Here is a 16,989-nt window from a genome sequence, read left to right on the forward strand (position 1 = left end):
CGCTAAACATAGGCTACATAACCTCACAAAATCAGTTCTTCTTTATTTTACATAAAGTAGGCTACTTCATTGACCATACCACATAAATTAACAATAAAAAAAAATATTTTTATTTTTATTTTTGTATTTATTTATTTTACAGTCCAAAAGATTTGTGGTTAAACAGTGTAAGTGCATTTAATCTAGTTGGGGCAGCATCAAAAGTTTTACAAAACAGAATATAAAATATATTTACATACAAAATATGTGACTAATAGTCTTTCCCAAACAAATGCATGTGTAAAAAGTGGAATGTAATCATTTATCATGATCTGATGTTTTGATTTTTTTTTTTTTAACAGCTCACACATGTAATGAAAGCTGCATCTGACGTCTTGGTTTTGCCATTTGATTCGGGATGTAAAATACAAACTGTATAAAGTGCATTCTCCAACATTCTTGTGATATACATTAATGTTTCATTCATACATTTGTCACAAAGTGTAAAAACATATGCATGTTAGTTTCTTCATTCTTCACATGCATTTCTGTTCCAAATGAAAAATGGCAACGTCAAACTAATTCACTATTAAAATATGTGGCCTACCCATGATTCAGTATATGATATGTTATATTGCAAACACCCAATGACTTGCATATTTAAAAAAAATATTGTATGTTAATTATTCTTACAAAGAAAATGTACATCAGTAAGCCTATAGAGTTATTGAACTGACCATTTCAGCCACTCCTGGAAAAGGCACATTCAACAATTATATACAGATATACGGTGAATATATTGTTGATGTGGATACCAGTATTAAGTATTCTAATATGACTTTGATTTGTATGATGCTAAATTAAATCTGTGCACTTTTATTGTTTGTATTTTCAGTTCACTGTAGCCTAAATTGTTTATCCATGAGCAGGAGAATTCACTAGTTTCCACGAACCGACAGGACCATTAGCACATCCAGTCATCAAATATAACAGTTACACTTATTGCTTTGGTCATTATGGTGGCACACAGTCCCAAAACTCACGACACAAGCACTGGCAAAGGCCGTACACCATAACAATGAGAAGACTGACAGGTACCAGACTGACCATCAACACCCCTGTTGTGGTATGCTGCATGATAAGCAGGTAGACCCCTAGAGGCAGTGAGCTGAAGTACAGAAGCCCCAGCAGCCAGACCAGGACACGCGCTGAGGTCTGGCACAACAGGGCCGCACAGTTCCACACTGTCCATCTATTGGTAACAGAGGCCATTGAGTCCAGGCTAGAAGAGCGGTAATCCCTCCCCGGAGCTGGAATAGCAGACTCCTGCCGAGGCTCCATAATGGTGATCACCACGTAATTGGAACGAATCGAGGTGGGGGAAGCTGAAGCAGAGTGTCCCACCAGGGAGTTGAGGCATCTGGGACTGAGAAGAATCTCACCTTGGGATTCATTCAGGTTCTGATGCTTCCGTGCCTGGACGGACAGCAGCGCTGACACCAGGTTATACTCATCTGGTAGACTATCCACGGCTTCTCTGGGAAGGTCCGTGATGTAGCGGCAGAATGGACAGACCACTGCGTTGGGAGAGGATTCGCCTAAATCGAGGATTTTTGCAAGGCACTTGGCACACAGACAATGGCAGCACTCGAGGACCTTGGGCCGTCGACTTGACAGGCTGTATGCACAGTAGCAGATCTTGCATTCCAGTTCCTCTGTGGTGAAGCAACCCTCCACATCCTCCGGGAGCTGTCCCATCATGTCTCCTACCTCTCAACGTTTTCTCATCGGCTGGTTGTAATCAAAGCTGTGTGGGAACATGGTTGCGAGGCAGCTGCTGGGTCAGTCCTGGTGTCTGGATGGTGTCCTATGCAGAACGGGGCATTGCCTTCACTGTGCCAGAGAGGCTCTGGACGGGTTTGTGCTGAGGAACCTTTCATGCACTGTGTGGAAGGGTGGGGAGGCCACTACCGAAAAGATAACTGTTAACACAGCAGTAGAGAACAAACACTAGAGCAACAAAGCAGGCCCTGTAAAACCAGGGCTGGAATTTTCTAGCCAGGGCTTTTGTTGCCACTGAAATTCAGTCCAATTAGTGGCTCCACACTTTCTGGTACACAGTGCTGATTTTGCTTGCTCAATGCAACACTATTCCAAAAAAGGAAGCTATTTGTCTGAAATGACTATATGTTCAGAATAAACAAAAATATAAACCATTTTAAACTTATTTTAAACTTGTTTCAAATTGTAATTTTGAATACCAGCCAGGTCAGCAGTACAGTTCACTGTGCGACATATGAAATTAGGTCATTGCTGTTCACTGAGCCTGTCTCTCAACGTCAGGTATTTCTGAGAATTGATCATGTGCAATGAGAATTCACTGACATTTGATTGACATTTCCTCTCTCTCTCTCTCTCTCTCTCTCTCTCTACACACACACACACACACACATATATACATATATATATGTAATATAAATAAAAACACATACTTTGCTATATTCTGATTTATTGGACTAGAGCACAAGCCCTTTATGTGACTAGCGAGGTCACAAAGGGACTCAGTGCCCAATAAGTGCCCAGCTAAAAATAATATAACTGCTACTTATTAATGTAGTTTGTGCTTTAATATGGCACTAGTTATTTAAGGCTGTCAGGAATAATACGTGTTTAAACAAAAATAATTTTTACTAAGATTTGATCATTCTGACAAGTCAAGAACATTATTCATCTGTGTTCTACATAGTGCAATAACATATTTTAAAGACCTTTCAGACAAACATTTTCTCTAGTGTTAAAATTATCTCTCACCTTACAGCCAAGATAAAATCGTGTATGAATGTCATCAGTGTTAGCAGCTGTCAATTATGTTAAGTTTTAACCAATGACAGATTAAGTATGTAAAAAATAAATAAAATAAATAAATAAGTTGACAACCTGTGTTTTTACATTGCTTTAACTCATCAAAATAAGTTGAGCAGTTTTCAACTTTTGTTGAAATGACTTAAACATTTTTTAGACATTAATAATAATAATTTTATAGCATTTTATAGGCTATTTTTAGATTATTATTATTTTTATATTTCCACTGTAAGTGGCTAACTCCTTCTATAAGCAATTTACAGTAATGTACACTGCGCCCTAGTGGTTAAAGAGTTTATAGAGCTCATTCATATTTTGTATTTTAGAAGAAATATTTTTCCTTTTTCGACCGGAAAGTTGCACAGGTATAAAGAAGAAATATTTTTCAAAGCTTTAGAATGGTGGCTGGTGATGATAATGATGATGAAGAAGAAGAAGAAGAAGAAGAAGAAGAAGAAGAAGAAGAAGAAGAAGACCATGCATTATTTCCATGTAATATGAATGAAATCAAGAAAAACGTTAATTTGGCTTAATTTCGAGCAATAAGCCGGATGCATAGGCAACCTAGAGCAGGTGTAAGTCACGCAGCTGATTTAACGATGACGTAAGAGTTCCCAACAGAAATCCGGGGCTGCCTCTGAGTGACGTCAGCGACTAAACAACAACAAAATAAATATCAGCCGGCAGTGCGCGTGAGGAGCGGGGAGCGGGCTCGCGTTCGTTTGCTATGGCTAATCAGGGTGGATGCGACAGCCCGGATGCTTCAGAGGTGGAGCCGGTGGGCAAGAGAGCTTCCAGACCACTCAACTCAGGTGGAGGAGGAGAGATGGCGGAGAAAGAGGAAGAGCAACCTTCCGGAGTCCGATACCCTGCGGGCAATTATCCGTGTCGAATATCAAAGCTGATTAACTGGAATAGACCATTATGGACTTCTGCTTTCTTCGTAACTACAAATATAGCGTTTTGGTGAGACACATGACGCAGCGTATTTTCCTTATTCACACAGGCTATTTTTATTATATCACTTGAATGCAGAATGCATGAATGCAAATTTCACATATTCTCATTATGTTGGAGTGAAAAAATGTTGCATTAATTAATATGGGTCAGTCTTTATTGCTTTCCAATGCACTGCATTTAATCGAATTAAATCAGCAGGCCTAACAATGTTTTTGCTTAAGGCATTCTCCCTTGACCAGTTTCTCTGTATCTGTGTTTGCAATGATTTTTACTTCAGTTTCATTGCCATAAGTACAGTGCCAGTATTGTAGGCCTATCTTTTGTGCTATTGTTTCCTTTGCATAACATAAATACATATTTGAAGAAATTTCAATTCAAAATTGTATTTGCATTTCCCTGCATGTACAAAGGCTGTCAATGGATACATTGCTTACATTAGATTTAAAGAAATCTTGTTGTGGAATGTGGATAAATAGTGTATCTGGGTTAATGACTGTATAAGTAGTAATTTGTTGTTCCTTTTGGAATTAGTTTCACCCTCAAAGCACATGATTTTACATAAGAGGTAACTTATAAACATAGGCTAAATAATAACATGAGTGTGTAGGCTACTATAATTGTTTAATGTTCGATTAACATTATAATTGTTTAATGTTAAAGGTATGATGACAGATATTAGATTTAGATAATCTCACAGAATTTATCTTAAAATAAACAATATCACTGTACATAGCCTACGTGATAGATATCTGTTGACTATAACACTGCATGTGTTTATAGATAGGAAACCTGTTTCTGTTTATTTTTTCCATGCAGGTTTGTTTCCCTCAGTCCCTGTCGAGTGTTCAGCCTTATCTCCATGTGTGTAGCTCTCTTAGTGGTGATACAGCTAATGAGAGATGTGGCTCTTTCCAGATCAAGAGGTGTGAGTTTGTTTCGTCCCATAATGCTCTAACGTGTCACTTTACTCATAAGAATGGAAGCAAAATTCGACTGATGTTTATTTTCCTCTTTCTAGGAGCTGCTCTATGGAAGAGTATGACAACCAGGTAAATTTAGAGCATGCACACCTATACTTCAATCATGCAGCTAAAGAACGAGTTTCAAATTCTGACCTAATATACACAATTGTTCAAAGTTTTTGAATGTTTTTGAAAGACGTCTCCTACACTCACCGTGGCTGCATTTATTGGGTCAAAAATACAGTAAAAACAGAAATATTGTGAATTATTATTAGAAGTTCAAATAGCTGTTTTCTATTTTAATATATTTTAAAATAAAATTAGTATTTTTATTCCTGTAAAGGCAAAGCTGAAATTTATGATCAATGTTGAAAACCGTAATATTTATATTCTTCTGGAAGCCCTGATACACATTTTTAGGATGTGTAATATGTACAGGACAGAATGTTCAAAAGAACAGCCTTTATTTTAAATTACTTTTGTAACATTATAAATAACTTTTGATCAATTTAATGTGTCCTGAATATTAATTTAGTATTAATTTATTTTTTGGTAACACTTTACAATAAGGTTTAATTAGTTAACATTCGTTAACTAGATGAGTTAACATGAACTAATAATGAACTGTACTTCTACAGCATTTATTAATCTTTGTTAATTTCAGCATTTACTAATACATTATTAAAATCAAAAGTTGTATTTGTTAACATTAGTTAATGCATTGTGAACTAACATGAACAAACAAAGAACAGCTGTATTTTTATTAACTAATTTTAACAAAGATTAATAAATACTGTAACAAATATTTTGATCATAGTTAGTTCATGTTAGTTAATACATTACAATAAGGTTTCATTTGTTAACATTAGTTAAAGTGTTACCTCTTCTTCTTTTTTTTAACACTAACCCTAAACCTTTGAACCACAGTTTACATATTTTTAAATAAAAACTTAACTTGCATCTGAAATGGCACAAATGTATAAGGTGTTTTAAAAATGTCCCATTCATCAGCTACAGTCCAGCCTGTAACCACTAGAGGGTGTCCTATGACTCTTATTGGCATTATTGTTGACATACAGCAATCCATAAAGCCTGTCATGTGAGCTTAGTGATATCAGCGCTGTTGTGTGATCAAGACTAATTAAGAAATTTAACAAAGTACTCCTGACCCACTCGAAACATAGCAACACTCGACACTGTTGACCTTTTTCATATACCATGAGTTAGTTTGAAGAGTGTCCAAGTCAACAAACATTATATAATCAATATTTTCATCAAATCTTTGCATATGAGAACATTGAAAAGTCAGCCTAAATTTGTTAAAGTATTGGATTAGTGGAAGGCTTGATGAATTTATCCAATACTGCTTATCATTGGCCTTGGGCTTTCCATTATTTTAATCCGGGTTGCGCCATGCTGTACTCTGACCGGACTTGCTCTGTCATTGTTTGCATGCTTATGGTGAAAACAAATGCAATGGCACCATTGTGCTCCAGCGGGTGAGATGCCAGTGCAGTAATCGTCAGTGTGGTGTTTATGTGAGGCGGGCCTCATTAAAACCTCGAGTACTTGACCAACAGCTGCTGGATTGCCTCAGTTTGTTCATTTCTGCCGGCTGCTGTTTATTTGAGTCCTGTTTCAACAGTTGTCTTCGCCCGGATCTTCACACTGACCTCTTTGCCCCCTGTCCCCCCACCCAATAGCTATGGGATCAAAGCACTTTATATTGTGCTCTACTTTATGTATTTCTGTAAGAATTGATAGATCAATATGTCATGACAAAATGTTTTTCAATTACTTTAACTCATCAAAATAGCTTAACCAATTACAAACTCATTACATAATGCAACTAGGCAAGATTTTTTTTAAAGATGATTTTTTTACAGTGATGTATTTTCATAGACGTTAACATGACATTTAATGTGTGATTAGTGTAGTTTCACATTAAGAGCTTTAAGAAAAGTCTTTTTTGTCTTTTTATATTCCAACAGAAGTTTAGTAATATGAATTTAGTTACTTTTTGTTATTGTTACTAGATTCACATATTCACAATAATTTGTACTAATATTTGTCATCTTCAGCTTTGTTTATCTGTATTGTGACGTATGCTCTAGTGTGGGTTGTTTTGTCCAGTGGAGGCATGTCATGTTGTGAAACTTGAGTTTATGTTACAGACTTTTGCGTGCCTGTGCATGGCAAGTTGAGTAGAATGACACAGCCAGTTGTGCATCCAGGAGTGATGGTAATCCTTTCTTGCATTTCCTCACCATTCTTATTGGGAGGAAATGGGAATGTCCTAACCAGCCAATCACATCACAGTATACTAACTAACAAAGGGTGTGGTTAGAGACTCAGCTGCCCATTGGAGGAAGACTGAGTGATGGTTACATTACTGTTATTAGCTGTTGGCTGACCAACTGACCAGTCACGTTGCTTTCATCACAGTCAAATGACCAAACTATAATAAGATAAATATAGAAGTGATATAAATAATAAAAAAGACTGTTACTATCTGTATATAAAGGGGAAACGGGGGAAGGTTTCACACTTTATTCCACTGAATATTTCTCTGTGAATGTTCATTTTCTACTGTCAGTTTCTGTACATAGATCTTGAAGTCTTACAAAAAAAAGTTTTTGAACATATCCACCATTATTTACCATGGAAAATGGTACTGGCACATGCTGTGGGGTAAGCTGGCCTGATGGAACACATCCTATTATAGGCTTTTCAGGAGAAAAAAAAAAAAGGAAAAAAAATTTGGCCAATAAATATCTTAATTAATACATTTTATACCTTTCAAAACACATGTGAATAATAGAAAGAAAAAAACATGACAACTTGCCCCAAATGAAAATTTGTGAAAAAGTTCATTTTATACCATTTAAAACATGTAAATAATGAACAAAAACAATAAAAGTGTGACCACCTGCCCCAAATGAATATTTGTGGGAAAATATAAATAATTAATCAATTGTATAATTTTATACCAGTATATAGTATTTACATAAAATGTAGCTATATTTTCAATGTAATTAATTCATAAATAAGATTATCATAAATCAATGGGAAGAAGATATCATTTTTGTGACGTCAAGAAGTAGCTTTCCAGTAAAAATGATACCCAAGTAAGTACCTGTATGGAGATCATTTTTCAGTGTTATTCAAAATACCCTTTAGAGGGTCTCATTCTGTGAAGAGGGGGTATTAAGGGGGTATTATATGCAGTGTTTGTACGTGTGTGTGTTCATGCCCCAGCGTTGTCTGTATGATGCCTGCTTGTGGAATGCTATGTGACTGGTATTTTTAGACCTGACTGGTTGAAATAGTGAAGCTCAGGCCTTGATCAACATAAACACTAGCTTGTGTGGCTTCATGAGACACTTCATTTGTGACTCTGTCTGAACTCTGGAACTTATCACTGACACACTCACCTTCTGACTTACCTTCTGAAGGCTTTTTATGTTGAAACCTAGAGCTTTTGAGATGACTGCTGAAGACCATGGATCAGCACTGAGGTAAAATTAAAAACTGTATTGAAGAAACTGGTACAAACTAGACAGAGTGGTTGTTAACTTTGAATACTAAGCATTAGTGTTATGTGTGTTATACCTTCAAGTGGCTAGTCTTATATCTCTGATAACTTGAATGTATAGCTTGTCTTTTTTTTTTATTTTTTTTTAAGTGTTATATTAATCAAGTAATACTTGTCTTTGAAGAACTTTGCTTTAATCTTACTTATATTGCACTTAGATTTTTATAATCTATAATTTTTATAAATGTCAGTCATGTATCAGATGCATCAGGGGTCATGCGGTCTCCATGGTGACCCTTGTTTTGGAACATTTGCTAGGGGGAATTTCATGTTGATTGTCACAAGGACTGCAGAGGTATTGCACTGCAATGGAACCTGTCAGTCATGTGTGATGAGGTTTAAGTGGACAAACCCACAGAGAGGCTAATAGCATTGTTAAAATACTGCAATTGGCAATGCCTGTGTTTCTGCTGCCCTTATTTTACAAATTAAGAGGCACTGGATTTTAACTGCCATTCCTCAGCTGTTTGTTTTAGGCTATTTTAGTGCCCTGTCACCGGGCCTGTTTGAGTGTCAGACAAGTAGCTTTCTGTGTTGTTTTAGCGATTAGCATGGGAGTCAGCTAGTCCAGCAGTTAGGTTTTCAGAATCCAGAGTCACCTGTTGTTGGCATTTGCAGAGACATTAGAGGCTTTTCTACACATTTTCTTTGGATTTAAAAGATTTAAGACTCGCTTGAGACAGCAAATGTTCACTTTTTTGGTTTTCACATAATAATAGCCTATTTAGCAACATATTTACCAGTGGCAAACATACCATGCATGCAGTATGATTTCAAATAGTGTTAACTATCAAACACCACATGGCGTCAGTCAACAACCAGATTTCTGGAAAGATGTAACAAAAGATGTTATCTTATGAAATGTCTTCACACTTTTACAAGTGTCATGTGAGTATTAGACCTCATTGGTCTCCAGTCGTCAGCTCTGTTCTGGGTTTGGCAAGCCTGAGCTGCACTTTCTCTGGCACATTGGCTTGTATCTGCCACATGGTCGATGGTGAAATGCTAATGTGAGCTCTGTTGCCTCATAGTCACATGCACCCCATGCGCCCTGTTTAATAGGAAACCTCCGGTGGGGAAACATGTCTCTGCAATGTTGGAGGTGACAGGTTTATGACCTTTTGGAGGAAACACAGCTCGAGCTGATCTGTAGGAGGCAGCCTAATTGCTTGGGTTATAGCATATTTTTGCTAACATTTGGGGTCGATCAGTTTAAAAACTTTCAACACATTTACCTACTCTAGGTGGCGTTGTTTGGTTTGTTTTGGTCATGGGAAATATAGAGCGTCAGCTGTGAGGGGACAAGAGTAAGGGCGCATAACCAGAGATCAAAGGCATTAACAGGCTGCCTGTTAATAGACGCTTATTTAGTGCCAAGAAATTCTCAGATGCCCTGTTCTAAAAGTCATACTAATTCATTGAAAGCCAAATGTTTGACCAAAGAAATATTTGCTAGACATTTTACCAGATGTTATTATTAGCTTTAAAGAATTGAAACTAACTAAATGTAAACTTTCTATATAATTTCAAATGTGATTTAATGTCATCAAAGTGTTTAACTTTGACCCCAGCAGACTGAAAGAATCATTAATGTGTAAATAGTCATTTTTATGTGATTAATGATATGTTTGTTAATGTAATCTGTCAGTTAAGGACCCAAAAATCAGAATCTATGAATGGCAACATAAGGTGAACCCTCAAATCGAAAAGCATTTCAATGTGCAATAATTATCTCGTATATAAATCAATTTATATATCATCATATATAAATATATAAAAAATATATAAAAATCTTTTTTAGGTCGACTACATTTCAGATATCTCATGAACCTATTGTAGCTAAAAGTGAGAAGAATCCTTTTGTACATGTCTGCAATCATCACTCAGACTGTGAACTATTTCACACATGCAGCGTTCACTCCAATAGTGCTAGATTATGTCTTCAAAAGCATACGCACTGAATAGCTAATGTAATCTGTTTATTAAAGACCTGATTTTGTAAAATTGAGACATTGACTGTGATCTAATCAGTGTGGAAAAACTGTAGCTTATTTATGTCACCTTTATATGTTCAGATTGTGCAGCATCACATGTTTTTCATCTGATTGACATGACTAAGCCTTAAGGACTAAGGTCTAAATTAATCTTTATTATTATTTAATCATTTCCATCTTCCAAAACATGGATTTAAACATTCTGTATAGGCATGTCATATTACATAGTTTCAGAGGTTGAGAGGCCACTACAAATATATATATTTGTGTATATGTATGTTGCAGTATATATGTTTAACAGAAATGCAGTGATAATGAAAAGAAATGTAAATTGTTTAAATTATTTAATGAATTAATTAATTAAGTGCTTTTTTCAGAAAGGGTCAGTCTTTACTTTTGGTTGAGCATTAATGATCATCTGTCAATGGTCTTTTAATTGTAGCTGGGAGGTCATTGATTCTGTCCAGGAGGGCAAGTCTGGATCAGAATCTCCATTCACAGACTTCTGGACAAGCCTCAAGCTGTTCATTGAGGAGACTTCCTCTTTTAAGCAGCAGAATCCAGGCAAGGTATGGATGGATTTGAGTAGATGACGCATAACACATTCTTTTTTACACCCACATCAAGATTGTATAAATGTATAAGGAAAACTGTATCTTGGGTATCATGTAACAAGTCTCAGCTTCTTCTACATTTTCCCCATTTTGTCTTAATTTCTTTATTTTAATGGTCTTAGTTACAGTGGTCTTATAGTAATTCATATTATTATTAATAATTCATATTAATCAGTATCAATAAATAATAATATTATGATTTAATATAAAATTTCATTTGATTTAATATTTATATTTGTTAATACATTCAGATTTTTTTTTACAAAAGCTGTCACTGGGACAATACCCTTTAAAAAGGTTCCAATATGTACCATTTAGGTACTAATATGCACTCTTTGGGTACAAAGGGTACCGCCTCAGTGACCTGTTTTTGTTTTTGTACCTGTTTTTCTGTTTTTGTACCTGTCGTTTTTTTTTTTAAATAATACTTTAATTTTTCAAAGTATGTCACATCACAGGTTATATTAACTTTCCATACATATTTCATGTCTATCCATTTGCAGTGAACTGAGACATTGTGAATTTGTGTGTCATTGCAGTTCTGTCTGCTGGTGTGCAGTATGTGTACTTTTCTGGCAATACTTGGACGTTACATTCCAGGGGTTGTTATTTCATACATCTTAGGTAAGTGGTAAGTTAGAGCTGCCTACATACACAAAAAAAGACAACCAATAGTTTTTTGTCATACCTTTTCACTTAAGTTTATGTTCAAGTGATTGTAACCATGCGTCATGGCTAAGTAGAGCGGACAACCTCGAGAACACCCGAGAACCTCCATTTACCTGGAGAACATCCAACAGTCCGTTTGTCATGTGATAGTGGATTCCTAGTAATGTAACCAGGACGACATTCTCACTCAGTCTCTGGTTTCTCTTTCTTCCTAGCAGTCAGCAGGTTCAGAAACACTGGTAAGTGTGACACCTACATTAATAGTTTGTACATCTGTTTACTGCAGTGCTGGGCATTTTTCTCTGGCCTTTGGTGTCGTCACATGAGTTTGGGATGTGGTTGGAACCAGTTCTGCAGAAACTGGACTTTGGAGTGGGCGAGTTTCTTAAGAAAATCAAGGAGAATCATGGTTAGTCTCAAATACATTCACACACAAAATGTCTTTACATTTCTGAATTTTACATTATTTCCAGTATAGCTCGTCACCACCAGCATAATGCTGCCTCACAGGCATCTTAACTAGACTTTATTTTACTAGAAAGGCTATAGCTCTGTTTCAAAACCTATGAGCCATGTAGGCGGCATGGCGGCCTTCATGGAAACTGTTATTGTTAACTAAAATTAAAAGCTATTAAAAATTATTTAATTATTGTTCATTTAAATAAAGCTGAAATAAAATATAAATATTAGTTTCAAATCTTAAAAAACTTGTTAAGTTGATCATAAAATTGGTAATGTTCCCTTGGCAACTAACTGAAATAAAATAAGTTGAAGTTCTAAAATCATTAATCCTAAAATTGAAATAAAAACAAATTAAAGCTACATATAAATATTGAGCAAAAACTCAAATGACAAAATATTAATAAATACTATAATAGTATTTAAATAATACTAATATAAGTATTGGAATACTAATATACTGCATGGAAACTCATAAGTAACCGATTTGGATCGGTTTGGAGCATCTCCCTGCACCACAAATATAGCACTTGTTATAATTGAGTTCAATGGAGTTTGGCATTAGCATGTTGCTAAGCTAACAGAGTGTTACAGTAATAAACATATAAAACATAGCACAATATATTTTTTTTCAACTACGCTGAAGTATTTTATTGATTCTTTTCTGTTTAAATGAAATATTTAAATAGTGCTGTCAAATTGATTTATATACATATCGATATATATATATATAAATATATGTACACACACACACACACACACACACACACAAAAATATGTAGTATATTTACAAACTTTTATATGTGATAAATCGTGATTAATCGATTTGTCAGTACTAATTTAAAGTCATTTCTGAATTGCGTTCTTCAAATTACTTCCCTGCTCCAGAGAAAAGGATACTCCAGTCACAAGCCGAGAGAGAGAGCATTGAAGCAGATCTGTCCGCACTTTTCCCCAAGGTCAGTGCACTGTCACTCACACCCATGCTTATCATGTGCCACTGAAGACTCGGAGGGTTTCATGTTATGGCAATAATATGTTATACATAACTATGTCCATTTCCTGTTTATGTGTGAGCTGATATTGAGAGATCTATTACAGATGGACTCCACTGTGTGCAAAGAGCTGTCTATATCAGACACAGAGGTCTCTGAAGTAACGTGGACAGACAATGGCACTTTCAACCTTTCAGAGGGAAACACACCTCAGACAGAGAACTCTGAGGGTAAGCTCCCTTATCTTTTACAGAAATGTATGAAGTAAGGAATAAATGACGACGGGCCGTCAAATTATTAGAAACATAATGCACACCCAAGGTGGTGATGCGGCGTGAAGCGTAGTGGCCGTTACACCTCGGATGTGCATTATTTTTCAATAATTAAATGGCCCGGAGTCAATTATTCCGCTTATACTACGGTTACTACACCTCAAAACATTGTTCAGATTATGTATTTCAAGACATTTGTCTTAAAAACAGGTCCGGAAGAAGGCTGTGTTGCTACTTTTAACTGGTTTTAATGATTTAGCCAAGTTCATTAAAGGCTGTTAACTTTACCACAGGAGTGCCTTGGAGTATTTCGTCTACATAATTTGATGTTTACCTCCAGTTCATCCAATGACCACCAGTGGTTATGTAAAGACACCCGTGTAGCACTCTCTGCTTCTGTTTTCTGAAAAACGAATACATTATATTTAAAAATATAATAAAATAAAGATATTTTAACTCATTAAATTAGTAATAAATAATTATTAATAAAATGTATGCCAGACCTCTAGTTTAGAAAGTCACTCTTCATGTGTTATAGCTGGTCTTTAAGTATTATCTATTATACTGTTCTAATGAAATTACATGTCTATAACAATTTAATAGAATTTTTAACTATTAACTATCAAATTTAACTCTTATAGAGTTTTCGAGACATTGAATATTGGATATTAGACAAATTATGTTCCAGTGAATACATGCAAATTTCAATTTCAGCATTCAGTTTTTAAAAATGTGATTGTTTTCTCTATTATTTATTTGCTGTATTTCACACAGACTCAGACCCGCGAAGTGACGAGGAAGTCTTCGCCGGTGGACTGCCAGAGTTTCCCTCCCTGGACAATGGCTTGGTGACAAACGGAGAGGACGATGAAGACCTGAGCATTGGAATGCCCACCCCTCTAGCCCGTCCCAGCAGGGTTGGGTCCACACGGTCAGAGGAGGAACCTGTGGTCCAGGCCCTGGAGGTTGTGCAGAGGCTGGCTGGAGACGTAATTACGGCAGCTGTCACCGCGGCCATGCAGGAACGCCTGGAGGCGGCGGTAGCGCCTGCGCTGGTCCAGGCCCTGGAGGAAGAGTCAGACAGTGAGGCAGAGGACTTTGAGTTGTTGGACCAATCAGAGCTGGAACAGCTGGAAGGCGAGCTGGGGCTGGACCGGGCGAGCCGTGCAGATCCGTCTAAACCTAGCCAACCTTCTTCAGGCTTACTGTCCAAACTACTGGGGCGCCACTGATCTTATTCAGAGGGGCGTCGGCTTCCCTCTGTGATGGGATGTGGGTGGGAGGATAAATGTCGGGTTTACAGGGCAAGGTCCAGAGTGATGAAGGTATTCCATTGTTTAACTTTGCTGGCGTGATTCAGTTGTTTTGCTATAAAAACAAAGTCAATCTTTGGAAGGGAGGCTAATTGTGTATTTCACGGGGAATGCGATAGTGGCTGGTTTTGGCGTAGCTCCATCTCAGTTGGTCATTTGAGGAAATTATTTTCACATTGTTTCCTGTCAACTTCCAACCCGCCAATGACCAGAGGGTTAAGGACCAGAGTAATGTCATTAGTTTAGCTGTTAAAAGGCTGGCAGATGCAGGATACTCCATATTTTGCTGCCAAATATTTTTCTCTATTCAACTTAAAAAGCTTCATGGCCAAAAAGAAAGGGCCTCCCACTAACTGACAATCAGGACAGCCCTTAAATGACAGAAACACCTTCAAGTGAAGTACACATGTGGTGAATATGTTTTTTTAATTTGAAATCTTTTGTTTTCTAATTTTCTTTTTTTATTGTATTTTTTATGAAGGATTTTTGAAAAGCCGGTGGTCTTAGTGTAATCCTTTGCATGGATAGTCATGTTTGTTTCGGTTTGCACCTTTTTTAGAGTGAACCAACTAGGCACTAGAGCACATGGGCCTAGTCATCAAAGTTGAACAGATTATGTTTTATATTCATATAAATATTAATCAAATAGTGCTTAAAGATGGTTTACCTAAAAATTAACATTCTGTCATCAGTGGTGTTTAATATTGTTTTGGACTCCGTTGACTTTCATTTTATAGATAAAATCAATTGAAACATTCTTCAAAATATCTTCTTCTGTCTCTTTAATACAAAGAACCTTAATGTTAATTGTCAGTCAAAAGTAACATGGGACATGTATTTAATCTCTAAGAACAATGTAGAGAGAAGACAATTGCACTTTTAGTCAATCATATAAATCAAATTGTCTCTTTGAGGATCATTATTTGCTGAAAAGAACGTTGTCTTTTGTCAATTTACCCATTATTCATAATTGCCTTTTCATCAAAGTAAGTACAGAGACACATATAACCAAGACTGTTTCTGTTCACAGTGTGGTGCTTGGTGTGTATCTAAATTTAGTGTTTCTAACAAACTACTGATGTATTATGAATTTTGTTTTGAGATGTATCAACCGCTTTCTATAATAACGTAGCTGAATATGAATTTCTAGCCACTCACTATGACTGCTATCCAAAAATTACTCTAATCAGGTGTCAGTTTGATCATTTTTTAAAATTTAAATATATAATTTTTTCCTATATATCTCTACTAGATAGCTGCCACGCACATATGATCGCCTTATATGCCTGTGCAAGTTTGTCTGTCAGAGCGGAGGAGAATAGTCAAAATATAGATATAAACAATCTCAAGAATGTAATTAAAACCATGATTCAAAGATAGTGGTTTCTCTCTTTTTTTCTCTATGAGGTGGAGTGAAAAATATCTGAAATGACTTAGAAAAGATTCTAAATTGAGTCAAAAACATATACAATGGGGTGCGAATTTCACATTAATAATCTGGGACTTTTCCCCCTTCATATATTTTTGGAAAACCTATTATATTAATTAAATTACAATAATAAACACTAATGAGCTCAGACTTTTGTAACTCAGTGTATAGGTTGTTGTCACCAAATGCATGATTAACCAGATAATAAATGTATTCTCTCTGGTATTTTCACTGTTTGCAGGTTTACCAGGTAAAGGGGAGGCATGGTCCTCCTCATAAATCTGACACCAGGTGATTTACTCGTACTCCACCTGTAAAGCACGCCATCCATATATCACCCATCACCCTTTCCTCAAGTCAGCAGTACAAAATAAAGTAATGTTTCAATGATTTATGCTTGGTAACTAACATCACTATGTGGGATTTTATAATGAGCTGTACACACTACAAACAGCATAAAATGAAAGCATTTCATGATTAAAGCTGATAAAATGAACAACACCAATGTTTTCAATTGCATTCATGATTTAGAGTAAACTAACACAGTGTCTAACTGAATGCAATGTGAGTGACTGTATAGCTAAACATACTGAAATGATTAAAAAGAACCTCTTCCATAATTTTGCGTCTGGTGGTCCTTTAAAGGTTCAGGCCCAGCAGGAGATATTTTTACTACCACTGCATTTCTTTATGAAGTGAGTAGCTTAATGTGGTGTGATTTGTGTCTTAGGGCCAAAATAATAATCAAACAAGCCACAAAAGTCCCTATACACACATATTAATTTATTCTGAATGTGAGAAAGAGAAACATAACAAAAGACTGACTGCACAGACAGGCCTAGTACTTTCCTTATCACAATATCTATATCAATACAGATATGTTGCA

At 36.1% G+C, this 16,989-nt stretch overlaps 2 protein-coding genes across 2 annotated transcripts; one reads left to right on the plus strand and one right to left on the minus strand.

The window, feature by feature from the left end:
* Positions 1-144: 144 nt before the first annotated feature.
* Positions 145-1,884, minus strand: rnf182 (ring finger protein 182). The gene has a single exon (XM_084120896.1). It carries the CDS (start codon positions 1,738-1,740, stop codon positions 994-996), a length of 747 nt encoding a protein of 248 aa, XP_083977022.1. The 5' UTR covers positions 1,741-1,884; the 3' UTR covers positions 145-993.
* Positions 1,885-3,479: 1,595 nt separating this feature from the next.
* On the plus strand, positions 3,480-16,604 carry retreg1 (reticulophagy regulator 1). The gene is made up of 10 exons (XM_084120785.1): positions 3,480-3,807; positions 4,618-4,724; positions 4,820-4,850; positions 8,240-8,281; positions 10,795-10,921; positions 11,506-11,590; positions 11,922-12,044; positions 12,983-13,053; positions 13,196-13,319; positions 14,136-16,604. Exons 1-10 carry the CDS (start codon positions 3,569-3,571, stop codon positions 14,591-14,593), a joined length of 1,407 nt encoding a protein of 468 aa, XP_083976911.1. The 5' UTR covers positions 3,480-3,568; the 3' UTR covers positions 14,594-16,604.
* The last annotated feature ends 385 nt before the right edge of the window (positions 16,605-16,989 follow it).

Source organism: Abramis brama, assembly GCF_963993115.1.
Source record: "Abramis brama genome assembly, chromosome: 7".
In the NCBI taxonomy this organism is placed as follows: Eukaryota; Metazoa; Chordata; class Actinopteri; order Cypriniformes; family Leuciscidae; genus Abramis; species Abramis brama.